Source organism: Pristiophorus japonicus, chromosome 7 (assembly GCF_044704955.1).
Source record: "Pristiophorus japonicus isolate sPriJap1 chromosome 7, sPriJap1.hap1, whole genome shotgun sequence".
Lineage (NCBI taxonomy): Eukaryota > Metazoa > Chordata > Chondrichthyes > Pristiophoridae > Pristiophorus > Pristiophorus japonicus.
Window position 1 is genome coordinate 225,484,702 of NC_091983.1, and position 17,250 is coordinate 225,501,951.

The window sequence follows — 17,250 nt, forward strand, 5'->3', positions numbered from 1 at the left end:
AACTTGCAGGTGATGGTGTTCCCATGCGCTAGCTGCTCTTATCCTTCTAGGTGGTAAAGATCGTGGGTTTGGGAGGTGCTGCCGAAGAAGCCTTGGCGAGTTGCTGCAGTGCATCTAGTAGATGGTACACACTGCAGCCACAGTGCAGCGGTGGTGGAGGAAGTGAATGTTTCAGGTGGTGGATGTCAGGAGGGGAGTCAGGAAATGAGACACTCATCGCAGAATACCCAGCCTCTGACCCGCTCTTGTTGCCACTGTATTTATATGGCTGTTCCAGTTAAGTTTCTGGTCAATGGTGAATCTCAGGATGTTGATGGTGGGGCATTCGGCGAGGGTAATTCCGTTGAATGTCAATGGGCGGTGGTTAGACTCTCGCTTGTTAGAGATGGTCATTGCCTGGCACTTGTGTGGCGAGAATGTTACTTGCCACTTATCAGCCCAAGCCTGAATGTCGTCCAGGTTTTGCTGCATGCGGGCACGGACTGCTTCATTTTCTGAGGAGTGGCGAATGGAACTGAACACTTCTGAACATCCCCACTTCTGATTTTATGATGGAGGGAAGGTCATTAATGAAGCTGCTGAAGATGGTTGGGCCTAGGACACTGCCCTGAGGAACTCCTGCAGCAATGTCCTGGGACTGTGATGATTGACCTCCAACAACCAGAATCATCTTTCTGACTCCAGCCACTGGAGAATTTTTTCCCTGATTCCTATTGACTTCAATTTTACTGTGGCTCCTTGATGCCACACGCGGTCAAGTGCTGCCTTGATGTCAAGGGCAGTCACTCTCACCTCACCTCTGGAATTCAGCTCTTTTGTCTATGTTTGGACCAAGGCTGTAATGAGGTCTGGAGCCGAACCCAAACTGAGCATCTGTGAGCAGTTTATTGATGAGTAAGTGCCGCTTGATAGCACTGTTGAGGACACCTTCCATTACTTTGCTTGAAAGTAGGCTGAAGGGGCAGTAATTGGCCAGATTGGATTTGTCCTGCTTTTTGTGGACAGGACATACCTGGGCATTTTTCCACATTGTCGGATGCCAGTGTTGTAGCTGTACTGGAACAGCTTGGTTGGAGGCGCAGCTAGTTCTGCAGCACAAGTCTTCAGCACGACAGCCGGGGTGTTGTCGGGGCTCAAAGCCTTAGCGTATCCTGTGCGCTCAGCTGCTTCTTGATATCACATGGAGTAAATCAAATTGGCTGAAGACTGGTCCCTGTGATGGTGGGGACCTCAGGAGGAGGCCGAGATGGATCATTCACTCAGCAGTTCTGGCTGAAGATGGTTGTAAACGCTTCTGCCTTGTCTTTTGCACTCATGTACTGGGCCCTGCCATCATTGAGGTTGTGGATATTCATGGAGCCTCCTTCTGTTAGTTGTACCATTCACGACTGGATGTGGCAGGACTACAGAGCTTTGATCTGATCCATTGATTGTGGGATCACTTAGCTCTGTTTACAGCGTGCTGCTTCCATAGTCCTGTGCTACAGCTTCCCCAGATTGGCACCTCATTTTTAGGCACACCCGGTGTTGCTCCTGGCATGCTCTTCTACACATTAGTCCCCTGGCTTGATGGTAACGGTAGAGTGAGGGATATGCCGGGCCATGAGGTTGCAGATTGTTATGTAATACAAATCTGCTGCTGCTGATGGCCCACAGCGCCTCATGGATGCCCAGCTTTAAGCTGCTAGACCAATTCTGAATCTATCCCATTTAGCACGGTGGTAATGCCACACAACACGATGGATGGTGACCTCAGTGTGAAGACGGGACTTCGGCTCCACAATGACTGTGCGGCGGTCGCTGCTATCATGGACAAATGCATCTGCGAGAGGTAGATTGGTGAGGATGAGGTCAAGTAGGTTTTTCCCTCATGTTGGTTCTCTCACCACCTGCTGCAGGCCCAGTCTGGCAGCTGTGTCCTTCAGGGCTCGGTCAGTAGTGGTGCTACCGAGCCACTCTTGCTGATGGGCATTGAAGTCCCCCACCCAGAATAAATTCCATACTATTGCTCCCCTCAGTGCTTCTTCCAAGTGCTGTTCAACATGGAGGAGGACTAATTCATCAGCTGAGGGAGGGCGGAAGGTGGTAATCAGCAGGAGGTTTCCTTGCCCATGCTTGATCTGAAGCCATGATACTTCATGGTGTCTGGAGTCAATGTTGAGGACTCCCAGGGCCACTCCCTCCCGACTGTATACCACTGTACTGCCACCTCTGGTAGGTCTGTCCTGCCGCTGTGATAGGACATACCCAGGGATAGTGATGGAGAAGTCTGGGACATTGGCGAAAAGGTTTGATTCTGTGAGTATGACTATGTCAGGCTGATGCTTGACATGTCTGTGGGACAGCTCTCCCAATTTTGGCATGTCCCCAGATGTTGGTTAGAAGGACATTGGAGGATCGACCGGGCTGAGTGTGCCATTATCGTGTCCAAAGTAGGTGCGGAGGTTGATAGCAGGTGGTCCGTCCGGTTTTATTCTTATTGTTTTTCATAGCAGTTTGTTACAACTGAGCGGCTTGCTAGGCCATCTCAGAGGGCAGTTAAGAGTCAACCATGTTGCTGTGGGTCTGGGATCACATATAAGGACGGCAGACTTCCTTCCCTAAAGAACGTCAGTGAACCAGATGGGTTTCGTTATGTATGTAATAACTTGATAGACTGAATACTGTAAACTAACACAGGTACAAACCTGGCTCTGCTTTATTAGATCCCAAAGTGATTACATGACATGATGGCTTGCCTTTTATACTTGGGCTGCACACATGTGCATACAACCCAATGACCTCCGACAGTGGGGCCACCTGGTGGCTAGCAACCCCAAGCATACATACATGACAATATCCCCTTTAATATATTAGTAACATTCTTTTTACAAATTGAGACGGTCCGGGGCTTTCCGCTCCTGTGTTGAACGTCTCAGTTCAACTCCAGCCTTGGGCGAACATTCTGAGTCTGTTATGACTGGGGGCTGGGTAGCCGATCTGATGGGAGTGTCATTGACCATGTCAGGGATTGAAAGTCCAGATTCATTGATGACAGCGGAGTCCTCTGATGACTGAGGGTGGGTTGGTTGGTCACTGATTGTGTCTTCCTCACACTGTTCCGGTTCATCCATGTGCCGCAGCTTTATCTGATCAACATGTTTCCTGCATGTTTGCCCATTCTTGAGCTTAACGATAAACACTCTATTACCCTCCTTGGCCGTAACAGTACCGGCGATCCACTTGGGATCTTGACCATAATTTAGTACATACACAGAACTGTTAACAGAAATGTCGCGTGACACAGCAGCGCGATCATGATACCACTGCTGACTTTGACGTCTGTGTTCAAAATGATCGTTCAAGTCAGGGTGGACAAGAGAGAGCTTGGTCTTGAGACCTCTCTTCATCAATAGTTCAACAGGGGGGACCCCGGTAAGCGTGTGGGGTCTTGTCCTGTAACTAAGCAATATGCATGACAAGCGAGTCTGCAGTGAGCCTTGAGTTACACGTTTCATATTCTGCTTGATGGTTTGGACAGCACTCTCTGCTTGACCATTGGATGTGGGTTTGAACGGTGCTGACCTCACATGTTTGATACCATTGAGTTTCATGAACTCTTGAAACTCCAGACTAGTGAAGCAAGGTCTATTGTCGCTTATAATGATGTCGGGCAGATCATGAGTGGCAAACATGACACGAAGGCTCTCAATGGTAGCTGTGGATGTACTGGATGACATAATTACACACTCTATCTGTCATGTATCTTACATTATTATATATAACTGTATCCCAACATGCTATGCATGACTGTAATAAGATATGACCTGTAACCACCAGCATAGCTTACCAGCAAGGGTGCACTTGCAAGAGACAGGTATATAAGGACAGGTCTCAGGCAAGTGCCGCATTCCAGAGCTGTGAAATAAAGGTGCAGGTCCAGAGTGACCTTGACTTCACTACATGCCTCATGTGAATCTGTACTGAGGGGACAGGACTTTACAGTGGCGACGGGTTACGGGATTACAGAATCCACAGAATGGCGAACAACGGATCAGATGAAAAGTACATTGCGGGAGACAATTGGGAGGACTTTATAGAAAGGCTCCAGCAAAGCTTTGTAATCAAAAACTGGTTAGGCGACGATAAGGTAGACAAGAGAAGAGCCCATCTCTTGACCAGCTGTGGCTCGAAAACATACACTTTAATGAAAGATCTGTTGGCACCTGAGAAACCAGCAAGCAAGTCGTTTGAAGAATTGAGCACACTGGTAAGAGATCACCTGAAGCCAGCGAGCAGCCTACACATGGCCAGACACAGGTTCTACAACTACAGACGCTGTGTGGGCCAGAGCATACCCGACTTTGTGGCGGAACTTCGGAGGTTGGCTAGTTTATGTGAGTTCTCCGATGAACTGAGGAGAGAAATGCTGAGAGACTTTTTCATTGAAGGAATAGGCCACGCAGGCATATTCCGAAAGCTCATAAAGACCAAGAACCTGACCTTAGAGGCAGCAGCACTGGTTGCACAGACATTCTTGGTAGGGGAAGAAGAAATGAGGTTGATTTACAATGCAGGCATGACAACTAACGAAATATCGGAACAAGAAGTTCACAGCACTAAACAAGCTGCTACCCCCACACACAGACAAAACCGGGAGAACAGGCTCTCGACAGCAAGCAGAAGCCATCAAAGGCCACAGGAACGGCCGTTCACACCTCATCAACCCACAATGCGAGCAATCAACTACAAACTGAAAGAAGCTCAAGAGAGATCAGCCAGACGCAGCTCATTCTTTGGGAACTCTTTGAACAATGGAACAGGTCTGTGCTGGAGGTGTGGGGGTGGGCACTCATCAAGGGGATGTCGATTTCAGCAGGCTGTTTGCAGAAATTGTGAATATACAGGGCATTTGGCCCGCATGTGCAAAAAAACGGCAGCTCGGCTGGTATATGAATCGGATGGGTCGGAAAGCGGACCAGAAGATGGTGGGGACAGTACCCGGGACACCTGTATACAGCGGGTCAACACGATCAATAGCCGCTGCTCCTACAACAGGATGCCTCCTATAATGATGAGGGTCCTACTCAACGGGATATCTGTCAACATGGAGCTGGATATGGGAGCGAGTCAATCTCTCATGGGCGCTCAACAATTTGAACAACTGTGGCCGCATAAAAGAGACAGACCAAAACTCACAAGGGTCGACACCAAACTAAGGACCGATACCAAAGAAATCATACCAGTCCTCGGCAGCGCCATGCTCTCTGTCACACACAAAGGGACAGTGAACCGACTTCCCCTGTGGATTGTCCCCGGAGACCCCCCAGCACTGCTAGGGAGAAGCTGGCTGGCAAAACTAAACTGGAAATGGGATGATGTCCATGCCATGTCATTAGAGGAACGGACCTCCTGCTCAACAGTTATAAAGCGATTTGAACATCTCTTTCAGCCAGGTGTGGGCACTTTCAAAGGGGCCAAAGTCAAAATCTACATCACACAGGATGCTAGACCGGTCCATCACAAGGCCAGAGCTGTACCCTATGTGATGAGGGAAAAGATTGAACACGAACTAGACAGGCTTCTGCGGGAAGGCATTATATCACCTGTGGAACTTAGTGACTGGGCAAGTCCCATCGTCCCAGTCATGAAGCCTGATGGATCCGTACGAATCTGTGGGGACTACAAATCTACCATAAACAGAGTCTCCCTACAGGACCAGTACCCGCTGCCCAGAGCGGAGGAATTATTTGCCACATTGGCTGGAGGTAAACTTTTCTCAAAACTAGACCTCACATCTGCGTATATGATGCAAGAATTGACCGAGGAATCCAAGCTACTCACCACCATCAACACACATCGAGGCCTTTTCATGTACAATCGATGCCCATTCGGCATCAGGTCAGCAGCTGCCATATTCCAGCGCAACATGGAGAGTCTGCTCAAGTCCATCCCGGGGACGGTTGTATTTCAAGACGACATACTTATCACGGGCAGGGACACCGACTCCCATCTCCGTAATTTGGAGGAAGTACTGAAGCGGTTGGATCGGGTAGGCCTACGAGTCAAGAAATCCAAGTGCCTGTTTCTCGCACCTGAAGTTGAATTTTTGGGCAGAAGGATTGCCGCTGATGGAATCCGCCCAACAGAGTCCAAAACAGAAGCAATTCACCTGGCACCCAGGCCCCGGAATGTCTCAGAACTGCGTGCCTTTCTTGGGCTACTCAATTACTTTGGGAACTTTATGCAGAACTTAAGCACGCTGCTGGAGCCTCTCCATGTGCTACTCAGGAAGGGTGCGATTGGTTTGGGGGGGATTCCCAGGAACGCGCCTTCAATAAGGCACGCAACCTTCTGTGTTCCAACAGTGTTTTGACCTTCTTTGACCCAGGTAAAAAGCTAGTTCTCACATGCGATGCGTCAGCATATGGGGTCGGGTGCATTTTGCAACATGTCAATAGTGCGGGCAAATTACAACCCATAGCTTATGCCTCCAGGTCACTTTCGCGGGCGGAGCGCGGGTACGGAATGGTAGAGAAGGAGGCGCTCGCGTGCGTGTACGGTGTCAAAAAGATGAACCAATACCTTTTCGGGGCCAAGTTCGTGTTAGAAACCGACCACAAGTCCCTCACGACCCTCCTATGTGAGAGCAAGGCAATAAACACTAACGTCTCGGCGTGAATTCAGCGGTGGGCACTCATGCTGGCATCCTACGACTATACCATAAGGCACAGACCAGGCACAGACAACTGTGCCGACGCACTCAGCAGGCTACCCCTGGCGACCACGGAAGGGTCTGATGAACAGGACTGTGAGATAGTCATGGCAATCAATGCCTTTGAGTCCACAGGTTCGCCCATGACGGCTCGCCAAATCAGAGCCTGGACGGCCAGTGACCCCACGTTATCCTTAGTAAAAAGATGTGTCCTAACCAGTGACTGGGCAGAGGCTCGCGATGCCTGCCCAGAAGAATTAAAACCCTTTCACAGTCGCATGCATGAGCTATCACTACAAGCAGACTGCTTGATGTGGGACAGTCGAGTAGTCATGCCACTGCGAGGTAGAGAGTCATTTGTCCGGGAGCTCCACCGCGAGCACCCAGTGATCGTTCTCATGAAGGCCATAGCCAGATCCCACATCTGGTGGCCTGGTATTGACGCAGACTTGGAGCTCTGCATCCGAAGGTGCACCATTTGTGCCCAACTCAACAATGCCCCCAGGAAGGCTCCACTGAGCCCCTGGCCCTGGCCTACCAAACCGTGGTCGCGGGTGCACGTAGACTATGCGGGCCCATTCATGGGCAAAATGTTCCTCGTAGTTGTAGATGCATTTTCAAAGTGGATCGAATGCACCATTTTAAACTCGAGCACAACCTCCACCACTGTGGAGAGCCTCGCAACCATGTTTGCAACGCACGGTATCCCTGACATATTGGTCAGTGACAATGGTCCGTGCTTCACCAGCGCAGAATTCCAAGACTTTATAATTGACCACGGCATAAATCACATCAAGACGGCACCGTTCAAGCCGGCCTCCAACGGCCAGGCGGAGAGAGCAATGCAAATCATTGAACAAGGCATGCTTAAAATCCAAGGTCCCACGCTGCAGGGTCGCCTGTCGTGACTGCTGCTGGCATACAGATCTCGTCCACACTCACTGACTGGGATCCCCCCCCGCGCAACTGTTGATGAAAAGGACTTTAAAAACAAGGCTCTCATTAATCTTCCCAGACATGCACAAAATCGTTGAGCAAAGCGCCGTAAGCTGACTGAGTACCATGACAGAAATTCGAGGGGGAGATGGAATGAGATAGAGGACAAAGTGTTTGTACTAAACTATGGCAGGGGTCCCAAATGGCTTGCAGGGACAGTAACGGGCAAGGAAGGAAACAGGCTACTGGTAGTACAAATTCGATCGATGATATGACCCTTTCACGCTGGAGTCTGTCCAGTTCAATTTCGACCTCCCTCATAGAAACATAGAAACATAGAAAATAGGTGCAGGAGTAGGCCATTCAGCCCTTCTAGCCTGCACCGACATTCAATGAGTTCATGGCTGAACATGCAACTTCAGTACTCCCTTCCTGCTTTCTCGCCATACCCCTTGATCCCCCGAGTAGTAAGGACATCATCTAACTCACTTTTGAATATATTTAGTGAATTGGCCTCAACTACTTTCTGTAGTAGAGAATTCCACAGGTTCGCCACTCTCTGGGTGAAGAAGTTTCTCCTCATCTCAGTCCTAAATGGCTTACCCCTTATCCTTAGACTGTGACCCCTGGTTCTGGGCTTCCCCAACATTGGGAACATTCTTCCTGCATCTAACCTGTCAAAACCCGTCAGAATTTTAAATGTTTCTATGAGGTCCCCTCTCATTCTTCTGAACTCCAGTGAATACAAGCCCAGTTGATCCAGTCTTTCTTGATATGTCAGTCCCACCATCTCGGGAATCAGTCTGGTGAATCTTCACTGCACTCCCTCAATAGCAAGAATGTCCTTCCTCAAGTTAGGAGACCAAATCTATACACAATACTCCAGGTGTGGCCTCACCAAGGCCCTGTACAACTGTAGCAATACCTCCCTGCCCCTGTACTCAAATCCCCTCGCGATGAAGGCCAACATGCCATTTGCTTTCTTAACCGCCTGCTGTACCTGCATGCCAACCTTCAATGACTGATGTACCATGACACCCAGGTCTCATTGCACCTCCCCTTTTCCTAATCTGTCACCATTCAAATAATAGTCTGTCTCTCTGTTTTTACCACCAAAGTGGATAACCTCACATTTATCCACATTATACTTCATCTGCCATGCATTTGCGCACTCACCTAACCTATCCAAATCACTCTGCAGCCTCATAGCATCCTCCTCGCAGCTCACACTGCCACCCAACTTAGTGTCATCCACAAATTTGGAGATACTACATTTAATCCCCTCGTCTAAATCATTAATGTACAATGTAAACAGCTGGGGCCCCAGCACAGAACCTTGCGGTACCCCACTAGTCACTGCCTGCCATTCTGAAAAGTACCTATTTACTCCTACTCTTTGCTTCCTGTCTGACAACCAGTTCTCAATCCACGTCAGCACACTACCCCCAATCCCATGTGCTTTAACTTTGCACATTAATCTCTTGTGTGGGACCTTGTCGAAAGCCTTCTGAAAGTCCAAATATACCACATCAACTGGTTCTCCCTTGTCCACTTTACTGGAAACATCCTCAAAAAATTCCAGAAGATTTGTCAAGCATGATTTCCCTTTCACAAATCCATGCTGACTTGGACATATCATGTTACCTTTTTCCAAATGCGCTGCTATGACATCCTTAATAATTGATTCCATCATTTTACCCACTACTGAGGTCAGACTGACCGGTCTATAATTCCCTGTTTTCTCTCTCCCTCCTTTTTTAAAAAGTGGGGTTACATTGGCTACCCTCCACTCGATAGGAACTGATCCAGAGTCAATGGAATGTTGGAAAATGACTGTCAATGCATCCGCTATTTCCAAGGCCACCTCCTTAAGTACTCTAGGATGCAGTCCATCAGGCCCTGCGGATTTATCGGCCTTCAATCCCATCAATTTCCCCAACACAATTGTTGTAGTTCCTCGATGCGGTCTCTAAATGTCTGCATTGCCCATCCACAGTCAATCTCTTAAGTATCATTCGCCAATCTATCTTAGCCAATTCACGCCTCATACCTTCAAAGTTACCCTTCTTTAAGTTCTGGACCATGGTCTCTGAATTAACTGTTTCATTCTCCATCCTAATGCAGAATTCCACCATATTATGGTCACTCTTCCCCAAGGGGCCTCGCATAATGAGATTGTTAATTAATCCTCTCTCATTACACAACACCCAGTCTAAGATGGCCTCCCCCCTAGTTGTTTCCTCGACATATTGGTCTAGAAAACCATCCCTTATGCACTCCAGGAAATCCTCCTCCACCGTATTGCTTCCAGTTTGGCTAGCCCAATCTATATGCATATTAAAGTCACCCATTATAACTGCTGCACCTTTATTGCATGCACCCCTAATTTCCTGTTTGATGCCCTCCCCAACATCACTACTACTGTTTGGAGGTCTGTACACAACTCCCACTAACGTTTTTTGCCCTTTGGTGTTCTGCAGCTCTACCCATATAGATTCCACATCATCCAAGCTAATGTCTTTCCTAACTATTGCATTAATCTCCTCTTTAACCAGCAATGCTACCCCAACTCCTTTTCCTTTTATTCTATCCTTTCTGAATGTTGAATACCCCTGGATGTTGAGTTCCCAGCCCTGATCATCCTGGAGCCACGTCTCCGTTATCCCAATCACATCATATTTGTTAACATCTATTTGCACAGTTAATTCATCCACCTTATTGTGGATACTCCTTGCATTAAGACACAAAGCCTTCAGGCTTGGTTTTTTTAACACCCTTTGTCCTTTTAGAATTTTGCTGTACAGTGGCCCTTTTTGTTCTTTGCCTTGGGTTTCTCTGCCCTCCACTTTTCCTCATCTCCTTTCTGTCTTTTGCTTTTGCCTCCTTTTTGTTTCCCTCTGGTTCCCATCCCCCTGCTATATTAGTTTAACTCCTCCCCAACAGCACTAGCAAACACTCCCCCTAGGACATTGGTTCCGGTCCTGCCCAGGTGCAGACCGTCCGGTTTGTACTGGTCCCACCTCCCCCAGAACCGGTTCCAATGCCCCAGGAATTTGAATCCCTCCCTGCTGCACCACTGCTCAAGCCACGTATTCATCTGCGCTATCCTGCGATTCCTACTCTGACTAGCACGTGGCACTGGTAGCAATACCGAGATTACTACTTTTGAGGTCCTACTTTTTAATTTAGCACCTAGCTCCTTAAATTCGTTTCGGAGGACCTCATCCCTTATTTTACCTATGTCGTTGGTACCAATGTGCACCACGACAACTGGCTGTTCTCCCTCCCTTTTTAGAATGTCCTGCACCCGCTCCGAGACATCCTTGACCCTTGCACCAGGGAGGCAACATACCATCCTGGAGTCTCGGTTGCGGCCGCAGAAACGCCTATCTATTCCCCTCATCATTGAATCCCCTATCACTATCGCTCTCCCACTCTTTTTGCTGCCCTCCTGTGCAGCAGAGCCAGCCATAGTGCCATGAACTTGGCTGCTGCTGCCCTCCCCTGATGAGTCATCCCCCCCCAACAGTATTCAAAGCAGTGTATCTGTTTTGCAGGCGGATAACCACAGGGGACCCCTGCACTACCTTCCTTGCACTACTCTTCCTGCTGGTCTTCCATTCCCTATCTGGCTGTGAACCCTTCTCCTGCGGTAAGACCAACTCGCTACACGAGCTACTCACGTCATTCTCAGCATCGTGGATGCTCCAGAGTGAATCCACCCTCAGCTCCAGTTCCGCAACGCGGACCGACAGGAGCTGGAGGTGGATACACTTCCCGCACACGTAGTCGTCAGGGACACCGGAAGTGTCCGTAAGTTCCCACATGGTACAGGAGGAGCATAACACCCGACCGAACTCTCCTGCCATGACTTAACCCTTAGATACACTTAAATTGGCAACAACAATGTTAAAAGTTATTGACTAATATAAAAAAAGAAAAAGAAAAGCTACTCACCAATCACCAGCCAATCACTTACCCCCTAGGCTGTGACGTCACCTTTCTGTTTCTTTCTACTTCTTTTTTGCCTTCTCCCTGTAGCTGCACAAGCTCCGCCTTTTATAGGCCTCTGCTGATCCCTGGACTCACGCCTCAGCGACCACGAACTCCCGCTGCCTCTCGCGGCCTTTTATAGGCCTCTGCTGATCCCTGGACTCACGCCTCAGCGACCACGAACTCCCGCTGCCTCTCGCGGCCTTTTATAGGCCTCTGCTGATCCCTGGACTCACGCCTCAGCGGCCACGAACTCCCGCTGCCTCTCGCGGCCTTTTATAGGCCTCTGCTGGTCCCCGGACTCACGCCTCAGCGACCACGAACTCTCGCTGCCTCTCGCGGCCTTTTATAGGCCTCTGCTGATCCCCGGACTCACGCCTCAGCGACCACGAACTCCCGCTGCCTCTCGCGGCCTTTTATAGGCCTCTGCTGATCCCCGGACTCACGCCTCAGCGACCACGAACTCCCGCTGCCTCTCGCGGCCTTTTATAGGCCTCTGCTGATCCCCGGACTCACGCCTCCGCGACCACGAACTCCCGCTCCCTCCCGCGGCCTTTTATAGGCCTCTGCTGATCCCCGGACTCACGCCTCAGCATCATATATGGAACCACCCGAGCTTTATGATGGATGGATGTTGCATCCGAGTCCATGTGGATCCCGTGAAATTGCCGATGCCTGGTTCAAACAGCGAGGGGAACTTGCTCAGCATTTGAGCACATGGAGTATTATCCTCCGATGACAACGCTTTGATATTATTCCAATTCCATTTGACTTTTTCTAGCCAATTCCTGCCGAACAGCATTGGACCATTGCCTGGAACAATCCATAATGGTAAATCATAAATTGCACTATCTACGACACCTTGACTACTGTACTGCCAATCACCGTTATGAGTTCTTTAGTGTATGTACGCAACTTGGCATTGACTGGACTCAGCTAAGGCCTCACAGCCTTAGTATCCCACAGCTTGTCAAATGTCCTCTGGCTCATTATTGATTGACTCGCACCCGTGTTCAATTCCAACGGTACCGACACACCGTTAAGTTTCACAATAATCATTATCGGTTAGCTCTTTGTTAGGAACGAATACAGTCCATACACTTCCTCCTCTGGTATCTCGGATTGCATATTCAGTTCTGCGCTATACTGGTCATCATTCCCCACGTGGTGTGTCGCAGCACGCTTGCTCAGTTGCGGACATATGAGCTGGAGATGTCCCAGTCTCGAACAGCCTTTACAAATGTACTGTTTAAACCGACACTGATGAGGCCGATGATTGCCCCCACAATGCCAACACAGTGAAATCGGATTCATTCCTGTTGGCGGACTTTGGGCAGCCACAGGTTTCACATAAGCAGTCGAGTAGGCCCTACCATATGCAGCTCTGCCAAACGACGATACAATCTTGTTTACAGTACTTGCCGATTTCTGATTTTTCGATGATATCTGCTTTAAGTTTTTGTCCGTCGTCATGCATGCCTGGGCAATCGTGATGGCCTTGCTGAAATCCAGTGTCTCCGCTGCCAGTAGCTTACGCAGGATCACCTCGTGGTTGATGCCGATTACAAAGAAGTCCCGCAGCATGTTCCCCAATGTGTTTTCAAACTTAAACGGTCCAGCTAGATGTCTTAGGTCAACAACGAATTCCGACACATCCTGGCCCTCAGAACGAATGTGCTTGTAGAATCGATATCGTGAGATGATGATGCCTTCTTCTGGTTTGAGATGGTCACGTACCAGAGCACACAATTACTCATAGTCCTTGTCCGTTGCACTTGCAGGCGAGAGAAGATTCTTTATGAGTCCATAAATTTTCGGACCGCAAACCGTGAGGAAGACCGCCCTGTGCCTTACTGCGTCAGTAGGTTCCTCCATTCTGTTGGCCACGAAGTACTGGTCCAGGTGAGCTACAAAATCTGCCCAATCCTCTCCCTTCACGAATCTCTCCAGAATTCCAATTGTGCTCATTTTTGCGTGCGAAGGTTCTTAATTTACCTCGTCGCCAAATGTTATGTATGTAATAACGCGAGAGACTGAATACTGTAAACTAACACAGGTACAAACCTGGCTCTGCTTTATTAGGGCCAAAAGTGATTACATGACATGATGGCTTGCCTTTTATACCTGGGCCACTCACACGTGTGTACAGCCCAATGGCCTCCGACAGTGGCGCCACCTGGTGGCTAGTAACCCCAAGCATACATACATGACAGGTTTCTATGATTCTTTGATTCTGTGGGTGATTGAAAACTGCAGCTTATGATGGGGGAAAGGGAGGGGGAGATGCGCAGGAGGCCAGAGTAACAGAACTGGAGAGTGCAGGAGGGGATGGATATAAAGTTGGAAGAGATTGCCGAGCAAGGCCATGGAGAGAATAAAAGCTGAAGTTGAGGATTTTAAATGAGATGCATTAGGGATCGGGGGAGCAGCGTAGGCTGTTGAGGACTGGGTGATAGGTGAGCAGGACTGGGTGTGGGCAGCTGTATTTTGGACCAGTTAGAGTTTGTGGATGGTGGGAGGCCAGGAAGGAGAACATTTGAGTCATCGATTCTGGATGCATTTATGTAAGCCAGAGGCATAGTGAAATTTATGGAGCGAGCCTGGCCTGGAGAAGCTGTACCATATTAGGCCCGTCTATCTTACACAAATAGAACCATAAAGATAAGAACAGGAGAAGACCCTGAAACCTCCGAGCCTGTTCCGCCATTCAATTAGATCATGATTGATCTGTACCTCAACTCCATTTACCCACCTTTGATCTATCCTTCCCTTCCCATACTCTCACCCAATCCTTCACTCCCTCCCACTCACCCCACCCTTCACTCCCTCCCACTCTCACCCCACCCTTCACTCCCTCCCACTCTCACCCCACCCTTCACTCCCTCCCACTCTCACTCCACCCTTCACTCCCTCCCACTCTCACTCCACCCTTCACTCCCTCCCACTCTCACCCCACCCTTCACTCCCTCCCACTCTCACTCCCTCCCACTCATCCAATCCTTCACTCCCTCCCACTCTCACTCCACCCTTCACTCCCTCCCACTCACCCCACCCTTCATTCCCTCCCATTCTCACCCCATCCTTCACTCCCTCCCACTCTCACCCCACCCTTCACTCCCTCCCACTCTCACCCCACCCTTCACTCCCTCCCACTCTCATTCCACCCTTCACTCCCTCCCACTCTCACTCCACCCTTCACTCCCTCCCACTCTCACCCCACCCTTCACTCCCACCCACTCTCACTCCCTCCCACTCATCCAATCCTTCACTCCCTCCCACTCTCACTCCATCGTTCACTCCCTCCCACTCACCCCACCCTTCATTCCCTCCCATTCTCACCCCACTCTCACTCCCTCCCACTCATCCAATCCTTCACTCCTTCTCACTCTCACCCCATCCTTCAATCCCTCCCACTATCACCCCATCCTTCACTCATTCCCACTCTCACCCCAACCTTCACTCCCTCCCATTCTCACCCAATCCTTCACTCCCTCCCACTCACCCCACCCTTCACTCCCTCCCACTCTCACCCCACCCTTCACTCCCTCCCATTCTCATCCCATCCTTCACTCCCTCTCACTCTCACCCCATCCTTCACTCCCTCCCACTATCACCCCATCCTTCACTCATTCCAACTCTCACCCCAACCTTCACTCCCTCCCATTCTCACCCCATCCTTCACTCATTCCCACTCTCACCCCATCCTTCACTCCCTCCCATTCTCACCCCATCCTTCACTCATTCCCACTCTCACCCCAACCTTCACTCCCTCTCACTCTCACCCCATCCTTCACTCATTCCCACTCTCACCCCAACCTTCACTCCCTCCCATTCTCACCCCATCCTTCACTCATTCCCACTCTCGCCCCATCCTTCACTCCCTCCCATTCTCACCCCATCCTTCACTCATTCCCACTCTCACCCCATCCTTCACTCCCTCCCATTCTCACCCAATCCTTCACTCCCTCCCACTCACCCCACCCTTCACTCCCTCCCACTCACCCCACCCTTCACTCCCTCCCACTCACCCCACCCTTCACTCCCTCCCACTCACCCCACCCTTCACTCCCTCCCACTCACCCCACCCTTCACTCCCTCCCACTCACCCCACCCTTCACTCCCTCCCACTCTCACCCCACCCTTCACTCCCTCCCATTCTCATCCCATCCTTCACTCCCTCTCACTCTCACCCCATCCTTCACTCCCTCCCACTATCACCCCATCCTTCACTCATTCCCACTCTCACCCCAACCTTCACTCCCTCCCATTCTCACCCCATCCTTCACTCATTCCCACTCTCACCCCATCCTTCACTCCCTCTCACTCTCACCCCATCCTTCACTCATTCCCACTCTCACCCAATCCTTCACTCCCTCTCACTCTCACCCCTCCCACTTCCGCTCACTGCTATTTCCAAACTCACCGGCCAGCAAAAAAAATCTTGGATCTTGACACATTCTTCATTTTTGTGCATTTTTTGATGTCAAATAATTCATGGGGGTGAAATTCGGTATTCCCTATTTGGGGTGTTAAGTATTGAGATCTGGAAAAATGAGCTAATGATTCTCAGCTTTCACTAAATTGGGTGTAAACCAGGCAGGCAGTAGTGCAGCACTGCAAAATGTCCCGTGCAGCACTGCCGGGATCTGAGGCTTCTTCCCACCCTTAAAGGGAAGGGCCATCGCTAAGGCTCTGCTTTGGAACGAAGCACTTTGTTGCCGACGGCAGCCTCGATCCGGCCTGATCAGCCTCAAACACGCAAGCAGTGTGCCGGGCTAGTCGATCGCGGCCAAGGAGAATCCTGAAAAATGGCCAATATGCTTTAGCAATAATTTTTTTCTTTCGCTTGGGGGCACATCCCCTTTAAATTGCGCCCCAGGCTCCCGGCCTCCCAAACGACACCTCCTGCAGCTGTCGGTGTTGTCTCCCGGTGACACGGCCGGGGGTGGAACCAAAGTTTGGCCCAGGTCACTACCGGGGCGATGCGCAGGACGATGATGTCAAGATCTCCGGGGTTAGGAGATTGTGGCGCTAGGGGTTACCACTGCCGCAAACCTCCAGGTCAATTTAGCGGGAGGTGTCTCTTTCACCGTGCCCAGTCGGTGAGCCGGAGGCGATAACGGGAGGCGCAAAAGAGACCAATGTCTAGTGTTTCCCCCCCGCCCCCTCCATAGGTCCTAACTCTTCCGTCGCTCAGTATTTTCACACAGAATTCTCTTTTGGAACACCTTGGTTCTGAGATTAATGTCCATTTGTTTATCAGTCATATACTGCGAGGGGAGCGAGGGGTGGGAAGGGATGAAGTGTTGCTGTCATGGTCAGGTGGGCTGTGCTGTACAGCGTCTAAAACCTTGTTGGTCTTGTTTTTGAACAGCTCAGAGAGGGAGCAGTGATACAGGGAGCTCCACAATGAATGAAAGCGATGAGTTGGTTTTCTTCGTCAATGGACACAAGGTATGAGAAAGTGGGACAGAAGCCCCTGACTGTCACGCCAGGTCAAAATCCTGGACCTCTCTCCCCAACAGCACTGTGGGGGGACCTTCACCACACGGACTGAAGCGGTTCAAGATGAAAGCTCACCCCACCATTAAGGGCAATTAGGGATGAGCAACAAATGCAGGCATTAC

At 50.1% G+C, this 17,250-nt stretch overlaps 1 protein-coding gene across 1 annotated transcript in view; it reads left to right on the forward strand.

Moving 5' to 3' along the window:
* The first annotated feature begins 17,032 nt into the window (after window positions 1-17,032).
* xdh (xanthine dehydrogenase) overlaps window positions 17,033-17,250 on the forward strand; it is a 178,034-nt gene continuing 177,816 nt past the window's right edge. The window contains exon 1 of the mRNA XM_070884265.1: window positions 17,033-17,077. Coding sequence (XP_070740366.1) covers window positions 17,033-17,077 — 45 coding nt within the window. The remainder of the gene's footprint in view (window positions 17,078-17,250) is intronic.